We start from the raw sequence: 23,732 nt of genomic DNA, 5'->3' as shown, positions 1-23,732 counted from the left end.
TGGTAACCAGGGGCTCACTCATGAAAAGGGGTCTCCAGATCTCATAACAGTTTGAGGATCCTACAGGGCCTTTGCATGGGCTTAGCGGGCAATTAGTCAGAATATCATGATTATTTTCACGAAAGGGAAGCACTTCATGTATTTTCATCTAGATTCACAATCAGTTCCTGGATACCATCTGCTGTTCTGTGAACACTATTGGCAGCTTTATGGCCTTGTAACTTCAACATTCTCTAAGGCAACTTGCCTTGCTGGGGTTTGTGTACTTATTTCTCAGGGCATTATTCCCACCACTTCAGATATCATGATGAGAATCATTGATCTGAGACTAGTGCTATCCTGACTTGCTCTGAAAAGATAAATATCAATGAAAAATTATAAAGGATGGAAGGAAGACCTGGAACTCTACTCTCCTTCTTCCAAAGCAGAGAGAATGACATGTACAGAAGCAGGGCCGGCTTTAGGGTGATTCCCCCGATTCCCGGGAATCGGGCCCTGTGCCTAAGAGGGCCCCGCAGCGTCCGGAAGAGGGACCCCGCACCCTCCGCCAAAGTGCCACCAGAAACAGCGGCAACCAATTGCTGCCGTTATCTTCGGCGGCAGCTCAATCGCTGCCTCTGTCTTCGGCGGCATTTCAGTGGCAGCTCTTTCGAATCGGGCCCCGCACATCTTAAAGCCGGTCCTGTGCAGAAGCAATGTGTAGAATCAGAGTGGCCAGAGGAAGCAATGAGGCAAGTGTGTCAGAGGAAGAAAAAGAGTAGACCTACTGAAAAGAAATACTTCTGAAAACAGCTGGGGCAAGTAGGACGAAGAAGATAAATTTTCTTCCTCTGTTCTTGTGAACTATTAAGTTGAAAAGCTGCTGAGAAATCTGCTGTTCACCCACCCAGGGAAGAGGTACTTTGCCTCTCAGTATATGCAAAGGAGCCCAAGAAGCAAATGGGGCAGAATTGCTGCCTGATGCTTGTAGAGTTCCACAAGGATCAACTCTTTCCCCAGTCCTTTTCAACATCTACATGCTACCACTGGTGAACTGATCAAACAACATGTACTCAAATGCCTTTAACATGCATATGAACACTACCACCAAGAGGGTCCAGTGCTTGGATGAGATTAGCTCTTGGATGAAGAACAGCTGGATGAAGCTGAACTCAAGCAAACCAGAGGTGATATTTGTTGGCAAAGGAAAGTATTTTTATGAGTTTGCAGCCACAGTGCAGTCTCTATTGGTTGACAATACACAGCCACAATTGGTCAATGCAGTCCATAGTCTCAGAGTAGTCACTGACTAATTGAGAAGCTTGTCTCCTCAGCAACACAGGCTTCCATAAGCACATCAGACTTGTCCACCGTTCTCTATACCGGCTTTCCATAGATTATCCAATCGTGTTCAAGGTCTCAGTTCTTATCTTCAATGTACTTCATTGGCAGTGACTAGGATAACAAGACCATGTATAGCTCTGGGACAAAGACTGTGCTTGACAACTACATACCTCTGCCACAATGGAACTCTCAATGATAACAATAAAGCTCATCTGTACAGGAGACAGAACTTTCTCTGGGGTCTGGTCCAAGACTGGGGAATGTACATTCCCGGAACTAAGGACCATCACAAACCTCACTGCTTTCTGCTCCAATTTCAAGGTGCATTTCTTTGGTTTTTCCTTCTCATAATCACATAGCAATGGGGGAACAAAGAACAAGTGACATATGTGTAGTCACATTACTTAATTCACTGACAGAAGGCACTTAGATACTATGCTGATAAGTGCAGTATAAGAAAACACAGAAAAGAATAGACATCATCCCTGCATCACAGCCGGGCTACTTCCTCACTTGTCTCTGCCCAGACACAACCACCATTTTGCTTTCAGGAAACAGACAAGCTGTTTAAGTCCTATGGAGGTTGAGAATAGACCACTGAACCAGAGTAATGGATGGCTACAACATGGGAACTAGATGCTAATGTAGCAGAATTTATTCTGCTATATAGATCTAGCTGTGTCCAGTGACAACAGAAGCACTGCCAACTCTCATAATATGATCACAAACCTTGTGATATTTGATATTTTCTCAAAACTCCAGCTGCTTCAGTTGAGAAACTGCATGAGAATTACAGCTTTCCTTTTAAAAAGATAAGTTTCCAGCCCTAAGGATTGCAAAGAAAGCCTTGAAAATGCAAAGCACCCTAAAGGCTCAGAAACCAGAAGGCAAATGAAAAGAACCCAAACGTATTATTTAAAAATAAAACTCATGATATTTTAGGGCCTGACTCATGATTTTTGAATACTTGAGGTTGGCAGTACTACAAAGGAGGAGGAGGAGCAGCCCATGAGTCCATATGCTGGCACCACCTAGGCAGCAATATGCATTCTCACACAGAGACATATTTTCTCTCTTAAAGTTCTTTAAAAGTGTTTTTAAAAGATGAACAACAACAACTCAGGTTGTATTTTTATGCATTGATGTTTACACTTTCTGAGTGACTATGGCCTTAAGCCTTATGTTGAATAGCTGATATTCCCCTTTTCCTCAGAAAAAAACTGTAGGTGCAGAAAAAGTACAGCTACGACTCTGTGTTGTCACCTACAGAGATCCCAAATTTCCATTTCCATTGAAAACTTATATTTGTCTCCCTTGCATAAACCTCTAATTCACATTGACTGCTATTGTTTAACTTTGTAAAGTATTTTGGGATAGAGCTTGTATGTAAGATGAATTAGGACATTCTGTGATTCTGTTGCACAGACTTAATATTTGGGCTTGGGTCTCACAGAATGATCACAACTGTTGAAATCATCTCTCTCCCTCTCTCTCTCTCTCTCTCTCTGGAGTTTAATCAGGGTAAACTTTTCTTCCTACTCATGCACATCAGGAAGTGGCCTCCCTCAGCAAATTTATTCTTTTGAATGAAGAGAGAATAAGCAGAAATGAATTACTTTGCTCACCTGTAGTGGACTCTTGTTTCTGAATATCTAGGATAAAAATGTGTTGCTATTTCTGGTCTTCAAACAGAACACCATTTTTAATGGCAAGACCATCTGCTAACTCCTCTGTTTTATCTATTTTCAGTGTTCTCTCAAGTGTTGGTTTATTTTTTTTGTTTTGGTTTTTGTTCTGTTTTTTAACTTGAATTGTCTCGGTTCTCATACAAGAAGAATTGACAAACATAGATGGTGAATGCAAACTGTCTCAAAGCTGATCCTCTTCTCAAACAAATAGCCTTATTGCTCAGGATAGTGTATTCTATTTGGAATGTCAGGATGGTTTGATCATTCCAGATGTACAATAGTAGAATAAATTAGAGACAGGGGATGAAGTCCTGGCCCACTGTAGTTAATGGAAAAACTACCACTGACTTTGATAGGGTCAGTTTTCACCTATTATTATTAACTTAAATTCTGCAGCAAAAATACCATAAACACAGGCAAATTGATTTGCATGCTAGTTCAAAAAACAAACAAACTTAATTAATAGTTTTAAGAAACACTGATGAAGAAGCTTATCCCTGTAGCACATCACATTGCAGAAGACGTTGCTCAGGGGTGTGAAACACCCACAGTCCTGAGCTAACATAACCCCCAGTATAGACAGTACTAGGTTAACAGAAGAGTTCTTCCATTAACTAAGGGTACGTCTACACTACGGGACTATTCCGAATTTGCATAAACCGGTTTTGTAAAACAGATTTTATAAAATCCACACTAAACACATTAAATCGGTGGTGTGCGTCCATGGTCCGAGGCTAGCGTCGATTTCTGGAGTGTTGCACTGTGGGTAGCTATTCCCTAGCTATCCCATAGTTCCCGCAGCCTCCCCCGCCCCTTGGAACTTCCGGGTTGAGATCCCAGTGCCTGATGGGGCAAAAATCATTGTCGCGGGTGGTTCTGGGTAAATGTCGTCAGTCACTCCTTCGTCTGGGAAAGCAACGGCAGACAAGCATTTCGCCTTTGTCCCTGGATTGCCCTGGCAGATGCCATAGCATGGCAATCATGGAGCTTATTTTGCCGTTTGTGACTCTCACCGTATGTGTACTAGATGCCGCTCACAGAGGCGATTCAGCAGCGCTACACAGAAGCATGCTTTTGCTTTTGCATGACAGCAGAGATGGTTACTAGCCATATTGCACCATCCAAACCCTTCCATAAATTGGAACTGAGGATGATCATGGCTACCAGTCCTTTTGTACCATTTGCTGCTAGTGCCCCTGGTCAATCAGCCAAAATTGGGAATGACTCCTGAGTCAATCCCTCCTTTTGGTATCTAAAAATAGAATCTGTGCTGCCTAATATAGGCAAGTGTGCTAGAGAACCACCTGCTCTGTGTCAGAGAATTATCTGTATGCTATTCACAGGGGTGCTCCTGTAACAACCCCACCTGTTGATTCCGTTCTTCCCCAGCCTTTCTTGGCTGCATTGTCCCCACTTGTGTGATGAATTAATAAAGAATGCAGGAATAAGACACACTGACTTGTTAGTGAGAAATGAGTGGAAGGCAGCCTCCAGCTGCTATGATAGTCCAGACAGGACATTAAGCAGTGTGTAGGAGAGAAGCCCAGCATCCCACTGCTAGTCCAGGGGCAACTGAATCTTTTCTTTACACATGAAGGGTGGGGGCTGATGGAGCTCAGCCCCCTGTTGCTATGATGAGGATGGTTACCAGCCATATTGCACCATCCATCCACCAGAAAAAATTAGGGCCAATAGGCTGATGGTTACCAGTCCTTTTGTCCCATCAGCTGAAGCTGATCATGAGGATAGATTTCCATCATTTTGTACGATCAGCTTATGCTGATGATGAGGATGGATTTCCATCTTTTTGTACCATCAGCCGCCCATGACGGGGTGGGGGGGAGCAAGGATGTTGGTGTTGAGTGCTGCACTATCGCGTCTATCTGCAGCATTCAGTAAAGATAGGGTGACATGTAAAAGAGTCAGAGGATTGTTTTACCTTTCGCTTCTGGGGTGGGTGGGGGTGGGTGAGTAGATTGCCAAGCTATGCCCTGACCCGCGGCACTGTGTTTGACCCTAGAAGCATTTGGAGCTCAGCCAAGAATGCAAATAATTTTAGGAGGCTGCAGGAACTGTGGGATAGCTTCAGTCCTCCAGTCCATGCGCATCCATTTGATTCTTTGGCTTTCCGTTACGCTTGTCACGCTGCAGTGCGCTGAGTCCCTGCTTTGGCGTCTGTCTGGAGATTTTTAAAAAAGGATTCTAACGGAGCGCTGATAGAACGGATAGAACGGATTTGCCTGCCCTTACAGCGATCACATCCGCATGGTCCATGCGGGAGCTCTTTTTTTTATTTTGATTTCGGACTGCATCGCCACCCGTGCTGATCGGAGCTCCACGCTGGGCAAACAGGAAATATTCAAAAGTTCGCGGGGCTTTTCCTGTTTACCTGACCACTGCATCCGAGTTCAGATTGCGGTCCAGAGCGGTCACTGGTGCACTGTGGGATAGCTCCCGGAGGCCAATACCGTCGATCAGCGTCCACACTAACCCTAATCCGATATGTTAATACCGATACTAGCGTTACTCCTCGTTATTTAAGAGCCATTAAAATCGATATAAGGTGCCTGCTAGTGTGGACGGTTTCGGCGTTAAATCGGTTTTACGCTCCTAAAACCGATTTAAACGCCTAGTGTAGACCAGGCCTAAGCTACCACCTCTTGAGTAGGCAGATTAACTATGCCGGCAGGCAAACCCCCCCATTGCTGTAGTGAGAATCTATACTGAAGCACTGCAGCATTTCTAATGAAGCTTAAGTGAATGCTTCTTGGAACAGCTCCAGAGCACACTAATGGAGAGGCTATTCTCAGCATAGGGTATGTCTACACCCGAGCTAAAGGTGTAATTTCTGGCTCAGATAGACAGACCCATGCTAGCTTTCCTCGAGCTAGCATGCTAAAAATAGAAGTGTAGCTGCAATGGCATGTGTTGTGGTATGGCTGGATACTCACCCTAAGTACCAAGGGTTTTCGGTGGGATTGTACTCGGGGCAGCTAGCCCATCCCACTGCCTGTGCCACTGCAGTGCCACTGCTATTTTTAGCGCACTAGCTCAACCAAAATTAGTGCATGTATGTCTACCTAGCAAAAGCTGTGCACAGAATAGCTTATCCAAACTCTCTTGAATCCAGCAGTGAAGGCAGTGCAGCATTGGCTTGAGAGTGGGCTAGCAAGCTAAGTACATAGCCAGGCCCTGTATCTGGCTTGTACTACCTGTCCTGAGAGCCACACTATGCTGTTGTCATTGCTACTCTTACAAGAACTAGCTGGATTCAAGATAGCTTGGATAGGCTAGCCCATGCAAAGCTTTTCCTGTGTACGTTTCAGTGACCACAATATAGTTATGTTAAACGTCTTAGGGAAAGGCAAGCTGCAAAGAATTGACACTGTAACACAGAATTTAGAAAGGAGCTGTCAATAAAATGACGTAGTTAATATGGCCCTGAAAGTCAAAGGTATAGTAAGTAAAGACCTTACATATGGCAATGGAAAACAATGTCTGTGAAGGTCTGCATATCTCACAACAAAATTAGAACCTGGAAGTCCAGAAGTAAACTGCCCTGGTTAAATGGAAAGGTTCAAGAAGTGAATTGAACCAAACAGATATCTTTCAATATTTGAAATTTTAACTCTAGGAAAGCCAATAAACAGGGGCATAATTTACAGCAGCCAGTGAGTAAAAGAGAAATTAGGAGATTTAATATAAATTTTGATGAGCACGTTGGAGAAGATACCTATCTTTGACCAACTCACTTCTGGTAATGAAGATGAGGTAGCCTCAGAGACTGAGGAATGAGAAATGGTGCTGGAAGAGATCAATAATTAAGAAAAAACAGAAACTCACCACATCCAAATGTACAAATCCAATGTAGCTGAGCTGCTAGCAAAAATATGCAATCTCTCATTACATTCAGCTACTGTACTGGAGGATTAGAGAGGAGCAAATATTCCACCTACATTTTGACTATCAAAAGGTCTTTGACAGGTCCCTCAGAAAAGGTGTCTAAAGAACTAAGCAATTGTGGGGTAGGAAAAACTCTTGTCTGATGAGATATTGAACAGTCTGGGATTGTTTATTTTATGAAGAAGACAAGAGAGGACATGATAAAAGTATACAAAACCATGAATGGTGTACAGAAGGCATATTGAGATCTTCTGTTTTATCCGACTCATAACACAACAACAAAGGGACATTCAATGAAATTGAAAGGTGCCAAATACAAAAATGATATAAAGAAAGGTGCCTATTGTGGGGTTTCTTGCATCTTCTTCTGAAACATCTGGTACTGGCCACTGTTGGAAAGAGGCTACAGGGCTAGATGAGCCATGAGTCTAATGGCAATCCTTAAATTTATAGGTCATTATGTAACAACATTCAGGTTAACACAGTTAGAGGAGGACAGTGAAGATTTAGGCAGGATTTGTTTATTTGCTGATAGTGTCAAAGAGCTGGTTAACTACAGTGTCAATGTCGGGTTTTAATTTTGCATTGTATCCAGCTTTTCAGAGATCACACTATAATCAGAACACAAAGTTTCAGGAAATAATAATAGTGATGTCACCTTTTTGCAATCTAGCTAGCTGGTACCAAACACTCCATCCAAACAGCCCCTAACTTTTATTATTGGGACTGACCTGGCTGTGTATCAAGATAAATTAGTGAGTTCAAACTGTGAAGATCTGTTGTGAGCTTTTGATTTAGGGCAGAACCAATTACTGTTGAATAGGCTGCTACATCTTTGATAAGAGAGTCAAGAGGTTTGATTAATGTTCACACTTTCATATACAGAAAGGCGTATTATTGAGATTCCCCAGCACAGACACTGAGATGCCCCTCTCATAGAGTACTCCTATTACTTTCTATTCCTCTAAACCAGATGAGCTAAATTCCAATATACATACACAAAAGCAAGAGGGATAGCTTTTTAGTCCAGTTAATTTTCTACATATATTAACATCCAGTGCCTGATTTAGGACATAACAGGTCTGATTTTCAGAAGGTCAGTCATGCAAATGTGCACTGATCTTGCACACCCAATTTGTGTATGTAAAGAGGGTCTTCACACATAAAAATAACTAGTTATGTGTCTAATGGTCCATTTCCCTTCATGAGCTTTTAACAATCAAGCATGACATATCTTAATGTTAAAAAGATGCCTTTTGATTTGGGGCTTTAGAGTAGAGTGTGAAAGATAAAACATAATCCACTATATTTTCAATCTGTTAGGGTAAATTAAACTGATTGCAGAGATCTTTTAAACATCTTAGTTTCATTATAAATGTCTTTTATTAAGTTGCTTATCTTCCCACCCGTAATATATTAGTGCATTTATCAGCTTACCTAAGAGGAATCTGTAAATCACTTAATAATCCATTGAAAAATACCCCAAAGGGTCTGTTTTCTTCTTTAGGCTGCTATCAGATCCGTATTGATTCAACTAAGATCTGTTTCAAATTCTTCACTGTTATATAAGTATAAATATAATACTCTATGTTAAATGAAAGTTCCAAAGGAAAGTACATTCCCCAGATTTATTAATCTTCTTTCTTAGATTGTATCTCCCATTTTATGTCTGACATTCTAAAGCACTAACATTTTTAGATCTTCCCAAATTCACTGAGGCATGCCTACAGCTACAGATGTGTAAGCCTAAGGTGCTTTGAATATGGCAAGTGCTATATAAGGGCTAAGTATTAGTATAGTTCTAATTCAGGTAATGATAGATTTCTTTCAGCTGTCAATCTCTATAGCACAATAGGACCCCTTGTATATTCTGTAACCTCCATAGCTGTGGTTGCTGCAATTTTTGCCCTACTAATATCTGAGATTGTTTCTCACACACTTTATAAACACATTAAAGTTATATAGCTTCCTCATACGGTGGCCCTACTACACTTTTATTACTTCCTGTGACCCTCTTTTCCCTCCCTCTAAGGGTACGTCTTCACTACCCGCCATATCAGCAGGTAGCAATCGATTTCTCGGAGTTCGATATATCGCGTCTCATCTAGACGCGATATATCGAACTCCGAACGCGCTCCCGTCGACTCCGGAACTCCACCACCGCGAACGGTGGTGGCGGAGTCGATGGGGGAGCCGCGGACGTCGATCCCGCGCTGTGAGGACGGGTAAGTAATTCGAACTAAGGTACTTCGACTTCAGCTACGCTATTCGCGTAGCTGAAGTTGCGTACCTTAGATCGAACCCTCCCCCTAGTGTAGACCAGGCCTAAGTCTTCTTCTCTGAAATCATACTCAAAAGCAATGTGCTACCTGCTCTATAAAATTACAGCTGGTAAGTTTAGGGACTGGTTTTCCAATTCTCTCCCTCTATCACCCAGAAAGGAAGGGAAACAAAAATTAAAGAACCATTTGCACAAAATTTTCTCTGGGAAGAGTGAGACTATCTAAACCTGTCCATACAAGAACCAGGCATCTCTCGCCTATTTTGATGGAAGTTAAACTCATTTTGAAAATATGTAAATGTACATAAGCTAAGCTCACTGCTTTTCAGAGATGCCGTGTACCTGCCACTTCCACGCTGAAAATCAGGCTCTGTTTTAGCAGCTGGTACTAATGAAAACTTCACAGTGCAGTGGAACGGTAACAGCTCTCTCCCTGTCCCTCTTCTTTACCTTCTCCCTCACCTAATATTCCCCCATCCTCTCCATCTGCTACTTATTGGTGAGTGGGACTGTGATATCAAAGGGAAGTCATCCTCTTCTTCCCTCCTACTCTTTCTTTTCTTCCTCTTCTGATTCTCCCCTTTTCCAGAATCACCTTGTCATCTATAATCATGTGCATATCATGACCCCTTTGTCTGAATGAGTTACAAAATCCATCTGCATATTTTGCACCGCTATTGCTTGAAGTGAAATGAGTCAGCAAGTGACATCACTCAGGGACACCTGAACAAACAAAAAGAAAAAGATCATGTGTTCAGATAGATTTTTTGCTACTTTGACGTTCACCTTATCTTGCTAAAAACACTATTCTCCTCTACAGCAGCATAATCTCATGGACAGCAGGTCTTATTACAATAAGGTAAACTTACTGATGGTCTCAAGCTGCTACAGAATTACTTTAATTTGAAGTACGCATTGATTGTCTCAATAGCTGTATTGTGAGAAAAGCAATCAATTTGCGTGCCTTTGACACCACTGATCATACCCTCCTCTTGAAATCTTGTGCTCCTTTGGCTTTCATGACTCTGTCCTGTCCTGGTTCTCCTCCTATCTCTTTGGTATTTTTCAGCTCTCTTTCATTGGGTTTTCATCCTCTGCTGCTTTCCATGGGTGTCTCCTTAGACTCTGTCCTTGGCTCCTTCATCCTCTCTCTACACCCTTTCTCTGTGTGACTTCACCCACTCACTTGGCTACAGTTTCTGATGACACACAGCCACCTCTTCACTCCTTCCCTTTCTTCTACTACCCAACCAGGTATCTCAGCCTGTTGCACTGATATCTCTTTCTAGATGGCTCACTGGTGTATTTACAAGCATTTTCAGAAGTGCTAAACACCCAAAAATCTCACTAAAGTCACTGGAGCTGTAGATGCTCATCACTTTTGACAATCAGGCCATTTATGTTTAGGTGTCAAAATAAGGATTTAGAATTCTGGACATTAGAAGTTTAATGTTAGGAACCCAGATGTGAACATTTTGGGCTTACAGCATATTACAAATGGTGCAGAGTAAGTAGCTAATGTTTGACACGTTTCTAAAAATCATTACAAGAAACTCACCTTTATAAATTCCATTATACCCCCCATGGACTTCTCCAGTGCTAGAGACTTCTTCAACATGTGCCCCCTGGTCAGATGTGAAGTATACAAGAGTCTTATCATTCAAATTCAATTTCTCTAGCACATCCAGAATCTTTCCTGAAAAAACAAAACAGAAAGATTTAAACTTTTACTTTTAACCTGAAAGAAATAGACATTTTTGCCCTTATTAATTTTTCAGATGTTTTTCCTTTAAAATATTATTATATATATCAACTGGCACCATGCAGAGCACACTAGGTGGCTACCACACAGAGCTTGCTGCTATCAAGATTGTGGCTTGATTGCTGCAGGGCCTCCTGACGTATAAAACGAGAAGATGTGTGCACATCAGAGGAAAGGGCTGCTCCATAGAGAAGCAGCGACCCCATAACAAGGAGTTTGAAAAAGTTGATCATAACTGAAAGAATCACAGTATGCAAAGAACAGCTAACATTGTACTAGAGCTTTGACACATGGAAGCCTTCAGAAGAGGCATGGCTCACCTAGCGTATGTGCTAGAATAAGGGACTCTTAAAAGAGCAATACTACAGAGAAGAAGTGCCTCTTGAAGCTACACAATTTCATTATCTAACTCTGCCAATCAATCACAGTTGGAAAAATGCTCTTGGGCAGATCAGAATAGACTCTTAGTAAACTAGAGAAAAAGTTTCAAAATGTACATTTACATATTTAGAAAGAGTTGAGCCACTTGGATATGTTGTGAAACTTCAAAATACTTTGGGCCTAATTTTCATTTATACAGAGGGCTCTTCACATTACTCTGACACTGTAAACAGGCCTTGCAATGGCCGTAAATTACATTTAAATCAATGTTAAGACTCCTTTACACTGCTCAAGTTTTGTAAAGGTGCTTTAGTATAAATGAGAATTAGAGCCTAATGCTAAAGTACATTTTTGTACTGAAAGAAATGTAGGATTATTGTCACTGGAAACAGACCAAGAAAAAGATACAGCACAAATAACACAAGTGTACCCTTCCCAACACTGCCCTGCCAATGAGTCTTAACCTAGATCTTCAGAAAGTCCATACAGTATAAAGATTATTCAGTCTCCATGACCTTTCTCCTCATCCTCTCTGCTTAACCAGTCAAGAAAGGTGACAATATGGGTGGCTATTTTGATTTGTTCATCTGTCCACTAAAAACTGGTTCCCCAGCTGAAGCATTCAGCTACCATGTTAAGTAGCATGATGCAAGAACCCAGAAATACAGAATCCATTTCATCAGGAGTGAGGCCACTTAAACAGTTTTCAGATTATAATGGCTTTCTGTCATTATCAACCTGTACTGGCTTAGAAGCAGTTACCTCATTCTTTTGCTCACCAATCCCCTTGCAAGTTGCAATTCAGTAAAATCACAGTTCTGTAATGTACTGAGCACTTACTGGAAGGGGCTGAATTCCTTCATTTCCTACTGACTTTAATGACTGGGCTCTAATTAAAGGGATGCAACCAGTTAAATAAGCAGTGTCTATTGTTCTGGTTTGTAAAATAGGAGAAAAGTAGCTATATAAAAATAGGAGAATTTGTTTACATAAATTTTGAAACTTGGTGGGAGTTGAAATTTCCCAACAGAGCTGTGGAAAATCTGTTACAAAGTCTGACATTTTAAAGCTGGTGGGTTGTGGGGGGATTTGGTTAACAGCTCATGCAGCTCCATCTGACAAGTCATTTTGCTTGTTGTAGCAGGTAGGCTAAGTGCCAAAGAAAGAAAAAGGCAATTTTCCATTGGTTGTGCTTGCTAAACACTGTCGTGTCTGCTGATAAAGTGGTGGTAATGCAGTCAGAGAAAGTTAGGTTGGACATTGTGTGGGTACATATAATTTAAAAAAGTGAAGGATAGACAAAATGACCTACTCTAATACACTTTTCTATTTAAAATCTGAAAACTATTTTTCTTAATGAACTAGGATCCCTCTAGACCAGTGGTTCTCAAACTTATTTGATCGGGCCCCCTTCTTTGTGTCTGTACTCATTTACATCCCCCTCCCCAACTACATATACCGACACCCAGATGTGAAGGCAAGGCAGAGAGCAGTGGCTGCTGGCTGGGCACCCAGATCTGAAGGCAGCGCCACGCCAGCAGCAACATAGAAGTAAGGGTGGTAATGTGAAAAGTGATATTCGTCAAGATCACTTTTCACAGTAGACTTAGTGCCCTATTGCCACCCTTACTTCTGCGCTGCTGCAGCCACCCCAGAGATGACAGCTGGAGCCACCTTCTGGAGGGAATGGGAGGATAGGGGAGGGGATGAGAGCTCAAGCCCAAGTGGCGGGCCTCTAGCTCTTCCCTTTATTTCTGCCTGCTGGATGTGTACGGTCCTTCTGCATGAGCTCCAGCGACACAGGGCTGATAGCCAAAGCTCTTTTTTAAAAAGCAGGACACACCTCATACCTCCCTGGACACATTCCCACGCCTCTCTTGGGAGACTCACCCCAGAGTTTAAGAACCGCAGAGTATGACACCATGTGCATGTGAAAGAAAAAAGTACAATTATTACCATGTAATAGATCATGTTCAAAGAAATAATTAAAAGCACACCAAATGAAGCACGAGATCTAGGCCTCCTTTTCTCATTCACGAACCATCAATATTCATTTTTCTACCTGAACTGGGACAAAACAGGAAATATTCATCTGAAACTCCCCTTTCCAACGTACTCCATTTTAAAAAAAAAGTATTTATTTATTGGCAAGTAGACTGGATAAAAAATTATCTAGTCTGAACATCATTACTAGACTCTGCAAATTCTATCTATTCCAGAAAGGCAAGAAATTGCATATAGAGCCTCATCCAAAGCCCACTGATGTGAATGAAAACATTCCCATTGGCGTCATTGCCTTTTTTAATCAGGGTCATAATAAGGTAATACCAAAGTTAGCATTGGGTTGATTATATTACAGCAGGGTTAATAAATACTAAAATGACAACAATTTATTTCTAGCAACCTAAGTTTTTAGTATTCCAAATAACACATTTTGCTGTGGTTGGAGATTAAGTATCACAAAAATAAAACAGAACTTGCATTTCTATTTTCTCCTTGAACATTGACACCTTTTGGAATGAGCACTGTATAAATACTGTAAGATAAGGCACACTAACGGGTGTTTGAACGATGTGGTTAGTGTTAATACGAGCCCTACATAGCTCTGATTAGAAATTTTTTGTCAAAATAATTTTTTTGATGAAAAATGTCAGCTCCATTGAAAGCAGAATATAAAAAAATAGATTTTGATGAAATTTTGTTTTAAAATAAACATCAATTTAATAATGTTGAAATGTCCCACTTGACATTTTTGGACTGAAACATGTCAACGTTTGTTTTGCTTAGATTTTTTATAAGTTTGAAAAGGTCAAAATTGGAATGAAATGTAATCAAAACAAAACATTTTGATAGCCCCTATTTTGTTTTTGTTTTTGTTTCTTGGAATTTTTTTCTTTGTTTGTTTTTGTTCCATTCCAGAACAGGGGGAAAAAAATGAAATTGTGGAATTTCCAGCAAAATGGAAAATCCAGTTCCCGCCCAGCTGTACCCATACAGTATCTCAATTGTGTTAAAATGGTAAGAAAAACAATAACATAAATATATTACACTAAGTGTAACTGTGTGTATATTTTACACACACACACATATTTATATTGGGAGCAACCACTACATAGGGTTGAAACACAAATTCCATTACAACCCTCCTTTTTCAATTGTTCAGTACTTTCTCCAATACATTATTTTTGGGTCTAAATTTTTAAGACTTGTTTGTTTTGTAGATTTAACTGAAGCTTAAAAATTAAAGCCAAGTCTGATGACTATAGGTTCAATTGCGCAGGGAAGTGTAATTTACACACCATGTGCCAGAAGGGCAACTAGAGTTACAAATCAGTCTTATCCATGACTGTAGGAAAGAATAGAAACTTAGTTTGGCATTGTGGCAGCATTCAAGGAAGCAATGTAACCAAGTCTGGGTGATCCCTGAGAAATAAGCAAAAAAAAAATAGCCTTACTGAATCAATAGTGAATTTGTTGCAATTGTCTCTTTGTTCAGGGCACAGATATTATTCACTGTATACACTTGTGGCACTCTACAACTACTCCCAAATGACAGAACTGTTAGTTGAAGAGATTCACTTGAAAATTGTGGTCTGGAAAAGTGAAGAGTTGTGTTAATCCCTAAGGATGCAGATGCTCCCGGGGCACATGTCATTTTATTGCAGGGCAATTGATTGACCAGAATGTGGTTTGGCTGATGGAGCCCAAGACCATGGAGCCAAGGTTATGCTGAAAGAGCCACGTAATTTCTGAAAGATTGCTGAGTGGTTAGAATATAAGACAGAGTTTTTCTCAGCACTGTCATCCCAGGAGTTTGATCATCTTTGGTCCTAAACCTAGATCATTATTTCCCAAACTTGTTCCGCCACTTGTGCAAGGAAAGCCCCTGGTGGGCCGGGCCGGTTTGTGTACCTGCCGCGTCCGCAGGTTTGGCCACTGGCGGCTTCCAGTGGCCGCAGTTCGCTGCTCCAGACCAATGGGAGCTGCTGGAAGCGGCGCAGGCCGAGGGACGTACTGGCCGCTGCTTCCAGCAGCTCCCATTGGCCTGGAGCAGCGAACCACAGCCACTGGGAGCCACCATTGGCCGAACCTGTGGACACGGCAGGTACACAAACCGGCCCAGCCTTGCACAAGCATCGGAACAAGCTTGGGAATCACTGATCTAGATCATTTCCATGTAGCACATAATGTCATAGTCTCATTTTTACTTTTTTAAATTAGAGACACATTAATGAAGGCATTAAAAATAAGGTTTGTCATTAATTAATTAATTAAGTAATTAATAGGATTGATGCTTTAAAGTCCAGCTAAAGCTCCCTTTGAAATGCCCATATGCAAATATCCTAGCAGAATCATCTTTATATCCTGCTCCACTTTTGCTTTAAGTAATATGATAAGGTGTCAGATCTGCAGGTGCTGTCTTCTAGAAAGGTTTTTAAAATGTGATGTCGTCAATTTATATGGAGTGATGGAGTATAGCTGATTGGAGCTTGACTCTTATCCTTTGGGATGACTTTGAGAATGTAAGATTTCATCTCTACAATCTTATCCTGGTTAACTCAGTACAACTCATAGGCCTGGTCTACACTAAGAAGGGGGTTCGAATTAGGGTACGCAAATTCAGCTACGTGAATAGAGTAGCTGAATTCGAAGTACCCTAGTTCGACCTACTCACCCATCCAGACGCAGCGGGGTCGAACTCTGCGGCTCCCCCGTTGACTCCGCCAACTCCTTCTGCCGAGGTGGAGTACCGGAGTCGACCGCGGCGCTTCCGGAGTTCGAACTATCGCGTCTAAATCAGACGCGATAGTTCGAACTCCAAAAAGTCGAACTCTCCGCGTCGAACCGGCAGGTAAGTGTAGACGTACCCATATTGAATCTCAACTTTAACATTCCATTAACATTGCCCAGTGCTGAGGCCCTGAGTCATGCAAATCTCCCATTGCACTCAATTCTGAATTTTTTTCAAAGAGAAATCTAATTCAAGATGTGTGTGTGATATACATGTATTTGTTTAATAAATTCACTCACTTTCATTTAAAATGAATAATCCAGGAATGTTTTCCATACAATTTAAAATGTGAATCTTGTTCGTCTGTTTGAAATAACACAGATGCCTGCTAAAATCACTAAAGGACCCAATCCTGACCCATCTGTCACAACACTAAAGGTCATGCAGTCTTCTTACTCCATATAGGGAAGTTCTGCACCAGTGCGACCAATCCACACGATGGTCAGAATGCTGCAGAATGGGTGTGGAACCGCTCCAGCTGAAGTTCTACTGTATAGAACAGATGATGGGTAAGGATACGATTTAATCATAGATATTTTTAGTAAAAGTCATGGACAGGAAAAAAAAAGTCACGGCCTGTGAACTGTCCATGACTTATACCATAAATACTCCTAATTGAATTGGGGGGGGACTGCGGAGGGGGGAGCCTGCAGCACAAGATGCTGGAGGGGAGAGTCCTGGGGGTCTGCGGTACCAGCTGCTGAGGGGGGGGGAGAGGGAGATGAAGCCCTGGGGGGCCAGTGGCTGCTTCAGCCACTGCCATGGGGGGAGCCCTGGGAGGCCAGCAGCTGCTCCGGCCATTCCAGGACCACTGCTCAGGCAGTCCCCAGGGCCAGCCATATCTGCAGAGGCACTTCAGCAGTGGCTATCCCCAGGGTCAGCCACACTGGCCACTGCAGAAGTCACGGAGGTCGCAGGAAGTCATGGAATCCACAACCTCCATAACAAACACAGAGCCCTAATGGTGGATACAGGTAATTCAAGCAAATGAGATACCACTGCCCCACTCAAGGCAACATTCATATATATTTCCCCATATTTCCACTTTCTTCTGTTGGAACTACTGCATCCCTGAGTCTGTAGTGATGCTCTAAGGGACATGGGGAGGGAGGGGCAAAGGGTGACTTGGGAGCATAAGCCACCCCAACTTCCATATACCTAGGGGAGAGAGATCATTTATTTGGCTAACAGCTCTGTTTCAGAACCATCTGCTGGCACCGCTCCCTGTGGCTAAATAGCTTTTCTAAACATCTCAGCGGGGGACTGACAGTCAGCTCTGGGGACTTGCCTCCATGTCTGGGGAAATGAGGAGGTTCTGAACATGTGCAAAGGGTCCCACAAAACATCCTCAAATACTATGGGGGACTGGAATCCAGGACTCATCCCTGAGAAGGTGATGGAGCTAGACTGCAGTGTAGACAGTATGTAGTAGTCCCTGAGGGGACAGCCACTTCACTGCCACAGCTTTTGAATTATAAAGTAATTCCATAGCTGAACCCCTACTTGGTGTTCAGAAGAGTAATATTTTTTCCTTATGAAAAATAAATGTTGCGACTTCTGCATTTCAACATCTACAAGCTAAAAATCAATTTAGCAGAACTTAATCTTCCTATAACGGTTTTGAGACGAGTATTATGAAAAGAGTTTAATGTGTTGATCTGATATAAAACCCACTGATTAGCTATGCAAATTTACACTACCTCAGGATCTGCCCCAAGTATCTAGTACAATCTGGATACTGTGTAAAAACATGCCCAAGTACAGTAACTAAGACCTACACATCCATGTCTTAATTTTAGCTTTTGTAGATTTCAGGTTATAAATATTCAAATTTCTGTGATAAGCTCAGAGTCATCAAGTTTCCCCTTGATAAGTATGTAAATCAGTCTGTCTCTGCAATGGGGAAGTAATTATCACTTTCAGACCCAGTCACTGAGCGCAACACTTGAGAGGTGAAGATGAAAAATAATAAAACCACTGACAGCAAGACAAGAAGTTGCAGCACATACAGTGAACCATGTATACTTGCATACACTTGTTTAGCATTCTGAGCTGAAATACGGCAAATGGAATGTGGAGATTTTGGAAAGAGGCAATAGATTGAATAGATAATGTGCCATGACATCAATCAATAGAACCCAAGGAAGACAGGTGATTCTGCATACAGGCAAAACATGCACGTGACTCTGGAAGGTGACAATCAGGAAAAAATTGATCCAAATGCCTGTCTAGAAAATATATATATATATAAAATTCCCCTAGAAAGTCAAGAGCATGGATTGATTAAAAATCATACCTCCATATTTTATCATATTAATTCTGAAAATGGAGACATTTTAATCCATAGAATAATGCAATGTGAAGTAGAATGTAATGGTGGTGGGGAAGTCCTGTATCAGTTCTAATTTGTGACTGTTATTATTTAATAGTGCTATTATGATAGCACCCTGTGCCTTGAAATCTTCCAAAAAGTACTTAAGACACTCAGGGCTGGATTTTCAGAGGTGCTGAGCCCTCACAACTCCAAATGAAATCAATGGGAATTTCAGGTGCTTCTCAAAATCAGGCCGTCAGAGATGACTAGTAACTTTTGTATTGGAAAGGTTTGCTTGCTTGGCTCTCATGCACAGTATGATGCATTCATAATGGTTGCTGAAGGAATGCATAGAAATAAGGTGGGAATTTGACCTATATTTGAAACAACCTGGAAATATGTTTATAATTTGATTTCAGTGGAGCTCTGTGCAGGGTCTGCCCAAGCACGTCAAATTACAGGATCTATAAACAACTTGGGGTGCTTAGAAACCATGGTAATAAGAGGTAGGTAGATAGATAATATCTCAATAGCAAAACTGAAGTCCGTGGAGCTATGCTAATTTACAACACCTGAGGATCGGCCCCAAGTACCTAATACAATCTGGGTGATGTATAAATAATATATAAATTATAATACATAGTATAATCATTTCTTTAGGACTGTGTTTGGGTGTGGGACATAACCCAAACATTTTTATGTACTGTATTGCTTCTCACCCAGTGTTTTGATGGTATATGCAATTATGCAGGCAGATGAATTATTTCCAGCATATTTTTTCACGATAAATGCAATAACTGAGACACAATAGATCCTAGCAAACTTCAGGTGTTCTCTCCTCTCCCTTTTCTCTAGCTCTGTTGATAATTCCCCTACTTACCCATGGTGAACATTCATCACATGGTTATTTGACTACAATAATCTTTCTCATGTTTTTTGAGTATGTAAATTAGCTTCTGTTTCCTTGTACTGACCTGTATTATTATCTCTCATGTATATCTTTGCATCACTTGTTATATATAAAAAAGAGACACCTAGTTTTATTTATATCAGAACCCTTTTCATAGAATATCTTTTACAGGGATTTTTGTTACAAGATAGGGAGTGAGGGTGATGAGAAAGAGTGAAGGTTGTCTTAGGTTGTCTTGATAGATTTCCCATATTACCTCTCCAATTCTAATTTGAAGGAGATGGTCTTCAAAGCCAAGATACATTTCCTCAATGGTGTTACACTGGACTTCAGTTGTGGTAAGCAAAAGCAGAATTTTGCCATATTGGCTTGGGACTTGCCTTCTTTCTATAAAAAACTAAAGCTAAAATTGCTGTGGTCAGTTAAGGTATAAGTATCAATTTGCTATGTGTTCAGATTTGTGTTGTGCTGTAACTTAAAACTGAAATTGGCTTGTGGTTGTTTATACAGTCTTAAAAGGATAACTTGCCTTTCAGACCCTCGAGGTAAATTTTCAGCATAGTGGGCAGACAATAGACATGCACAGTTTAGCTGCTATGAATAAATCGTCCAAACTTTGACTTACTATTATGCATAAGATAAGGGCAAAGTGTTTTCTACAGTTAGGTGCTAAATCTTTTCTTTTAATATGGGGTTCAAATTACCTAGTAAATGTAACTGTTGGAATGATGTGTTTTACATGTGTACAAAAAGTGCTATTCAATCTTTGGCGTATAATAAAGCATGGAGATAGGACATAGTTAAAAAAAAACAATGAGGAGTCTGGTAGCACCTTAAAGACTAACAGATTTATTTGGGCATAAGCTTTTGTGGGTAAAAAACCCACTTCTTCAGATGCACGGAGTGGGACTCCTAGTTGTTTTTGTGGATACAGACTAGCACGGCTACCCCTCTGAGGGTACGTCCATACTACCCGCCCGGGTCGGCGGGTAGCGATCGACTTTTCAGAGTTCGATATATCGCGTCTCATCTAGACGTGATATATCGAACTCCGAACGCACTCCCGTTGACTCCGGAACTCCACCACCGTGAACGGCGGTGGCGGAGTCGACGGGGGAGCCGCGGACTTCGATCCCGCGCCGTGAGGACGGGTAAGTACTTCGAACTAAGGTACTTCGAGTTCAGCTACACTATTCGCGTAGCTGAACTTGCGTACCTTAGTTCGAACCCCCCCCTAGTGTAGACCAGGCCTTAGATACAGATAATGAGAGTTATAGGGACCTTTAAGTATGGCTGCACTATAGGCAATATCGGATTGTAGGGCATCCATAACTGCATGGCTACTATAGGATTGAAGAGATAACATTTTTGGGATAGGTAGAGGTCAACAGTATGGCTGCTTTATGGCTACCTGGTTAGTGTGTACATTAATTAATGAATATGTTGCTTAAAATTCACTTAAGACCTTACATTTCTTCACCATAATGCTATGTATTTCTTAACTTTTAGACTGCCTAAGATACTAAATATGAGACATTGTCACACAATTTTAGAAGGGTCTATTGTATTTGCATTTTGTATACTCCAGCTGAGATCATTTCTTTTGGGAAATTCACAGCATCATTCTGCTAACATCTGAGAGTAAAAGGCCATTTTACACATACAACCAAATGTACACAATACAAACTCTCCCATGTATGTTATGGAAGCTTTTCCATCCAAATTTTGGAAACATTTCCTTTGGCAAAGACCTGGGAATGTTTGCAACCTTTAATGACAGACAAGAATGCTTTTCATTTTCATGCAAACCATACTTTGGGCCAGATCATCACCTGGAATAAAGAGTAGCGGTCCAGTGACTTCAACTATTTTCCATTATTGGAACATTTATATGTTTAAAACTATGTTTCCTATATTGGGTTAATGAACGGGGACTGGTAAGCAGGTTTCTTTATAAATTTCAAAGAACTTGATGTAAAAATAAAGTTCTAAACTCAAATTTTACATATCAACTCAAATCATCCTAGATATTTGGATCCAAATGTATTGGGCCACAATTATGTAAAATTAAAGTTTGAGATATTCAAAGCAGTGCAGAAATTTAATCACCCAATCCCATTTGCTGCTTTCAAAACTTTAACCAAAGTATTTTTCAAATTGTTTTAGTTTGATATCATTTTTCTAATTCAATATATATTTTTAACAAAAAGAGATGACTGACATTAGAACCCAAGGTTTTCAGTATCTTCCTCTGGCCAAGCACATTCCTCTTCACTGCATTCTGAGATTGGGTCCTTTACACTGCACTCTCGGATTGGGTTTATGTTGTAAAATATATACCGCAAAATAAACAGGATATTCAGGAAGACAGAATTAACATTGCTATTGGAATCTTTATTCCCCACATTTCCTTACTTTCCCCTGTGCAAACCTAATCTTCCATGAATGCAATTGGCTTGCATTTCATTGACCCGATGTCCAGTAGGTTCCTTTTGTTTTTCTCTAAATGTGACATTCAGTTTGCATGTTTCCTGCTGCATCTGCATCTTTACTTCCCAGCGCAATAGCTCATTGGCTTTGTATCTGCTAATGCTGTTAGACATTTGAAGCCTACTATGCACTTGTCATCTGCAGACAAGGCAAGCCATGAATGAATCTCTTCACAGAGAAGTTGTTAATGCCAAGAAGAAACTGAGCTTAACAGAAAGGGGTAAGCTCTGTTGTCTCTCTGGATGACATTTTGGATTTAAGTAGAAAAATGGGGAAAAAATTAAGTCTGTACAGCTTTCTATTGTTCAGTAATCTACCGTTTATTTTCCCCCCTTACTGATTTTGGTTCTGAAATTGACTGTATCAGCATTCTGCACACACACAAATTAAACTCTGAAGGAAACTTCTGAAAAATGGAAAGAAATTATTTTGTAGGTCATATTAGTAAATCATAGAAGACTTTCTGAACAAACATTGTCACGGACATACGGTTCCTGCTCTTAAATGCACATATGCAGTTAGTGAAAGTAATTTAGGGAAGCAATAGGAGTTAGGTGCCTAAATATCTTGGAGGCTCTGGAGCTTAGAAGCCTAAGTCCTAGTGAGTTTCAATAACAGTTAAACTCCTAAATGCCCATGTTACTTTTGAAAATGAGACCTGGGTGCTTTTGAAAATTTTATCCAGCCATGTCTGAAAGTGCTTCTCATACGGTCAGTGGCAGAGAAGATATCAAACAGAAAAAAAAATCTGTTCTGCTTTGTGGAGTGGGGATGGAGAAATACTTCTGCCTCTTCCTAGACTATGGATTGCATGTAGAACTGCTTCATGGACTCTACTGCTGCCCTGATGCTTCAGTTGCCTTCACAGTGCGAAAGAATGGCAGGGTTGGAGTACAGCATAGCATTGAATCATCTGGGACAGTCCTCACCCTTCTGATAGTCTGCCTAGGCCTCTACTCCAGCCCTGTATATTGACGGGTATGGGGGTGTGACAGACATGGAACTGGTATGTGATAATCTAAGAGGTAATACCGTAATTCTGTGACCACTTTATGTGACCTGGTCAGTGAGTGGAATATTGGGATATAAGACTTTCCTGTATGAAAGCTCTGATCTTGTTTAGTAGGTGGCTATGGGAAGAACAAACGAGAAGAAGGCAATGGCCCCAGATACAGATACCCCAGCATACACTTGAAGGACAGCGGGCAAAACTATCAGTTTCAAGGACCTTACATCCTATCTCCAAGGAATATACAAGCTTGTTTTGCCAGGCAGGGAACTTGAAGATCAAAAGGACTGAACAGCTTTTGAATGGGACCCTTCCTGATGCATAGAAGATAAATAGTGCAGTGTCTTAACTTACATACCATGCCAGCAAGACCCTAGAGGTCTTTGGGGTGGGAGGGTCTATAGGAAGCTTAGACCTACTAGGATCCCCATGTGGAATGTGGTTAGATACCTTGTAAACTAGACATGCCTATAGTCAGTTTTATTGCTTTAAGATCTTTTTTCTCTTAAATGCTTTTGTTCTAAATAAATAACACTTTGCTTTAAGGAAGCTGTCTGGTTACCACTGTCATTACATCTAGAGAGAACAGAACTGCTGGGGCTGCCTCATAAGATATTCATTGTCAGCACTGAAGATCCAGTCTGAGGGCTTGGCCTCACTACGTTGTTAGCTCACACTACAACTTGAAAGCGGCAAAGAGTTCTGTGGCATCTTATAGACTAACAAATGTATTGGAGCATGAGTTTTCATGGGTGAATACCCACTTCGTCGGATTATAAGGTGCCACAGGACTCTTTGCTGCTTTTACAGATCCAGACCAACATGGCTACCCCTCTGATGCTATAACTTGAGTTTTGTCTCTAACCTGGCGCCTGTCCA

At 41.1% G+C, this 23,732-nt stretch overlaps 1 protein-coding gene across 11 annotated transcripts in view; it reads right to left on the bottom strand.

Annotated features, from left to right (window-relative positions):
* STS (steroid sulfatase) overlaps nucleotides 1-23,732 on the bottom strand; it is a 169,397-nt gene that overhangs the window by 52,080 nt on the left and 93,585 nt on the right. For all 11 annotated transcript variants that reach the window (XR_005597721.1, XR_005597717.1, XR_005597723.1 and 8 more), the window contains one exon: nucleotides 10,754-10,891. Coding sequence is in view for 8 of the 11 variants with exons in the window: in XM_039535365.1 (XP_039391299.1) it covers nucleotides 10,754-10,891 (138 nt within the window). In the remaining 3 variants the exon portion in view is untranslated. The remainder of the gene's footprint in view (nucleotides 1-10,753; nucleotides 10,892-23,732) is intronic.

Source organism: Mauremys reevesii, linkage group 1, assembly GCF_016161935.1.
Source record: "Mauremys reevesii isolate NIE-2019 linkage group 1, ASM1616193v1, whole genome shotgun sequence".
NCBI classification, from domain to species: Eukaryota; Metazoa; Chordata; order Testudines; family Geoemydidae; genus Mauremys; species Mauremys reevesii.
The sequence above is the reverse complement of the archived record's forward strand: the minus strand, read 5'-3'. Positions and strand labels throughout refer to the sequence as shown.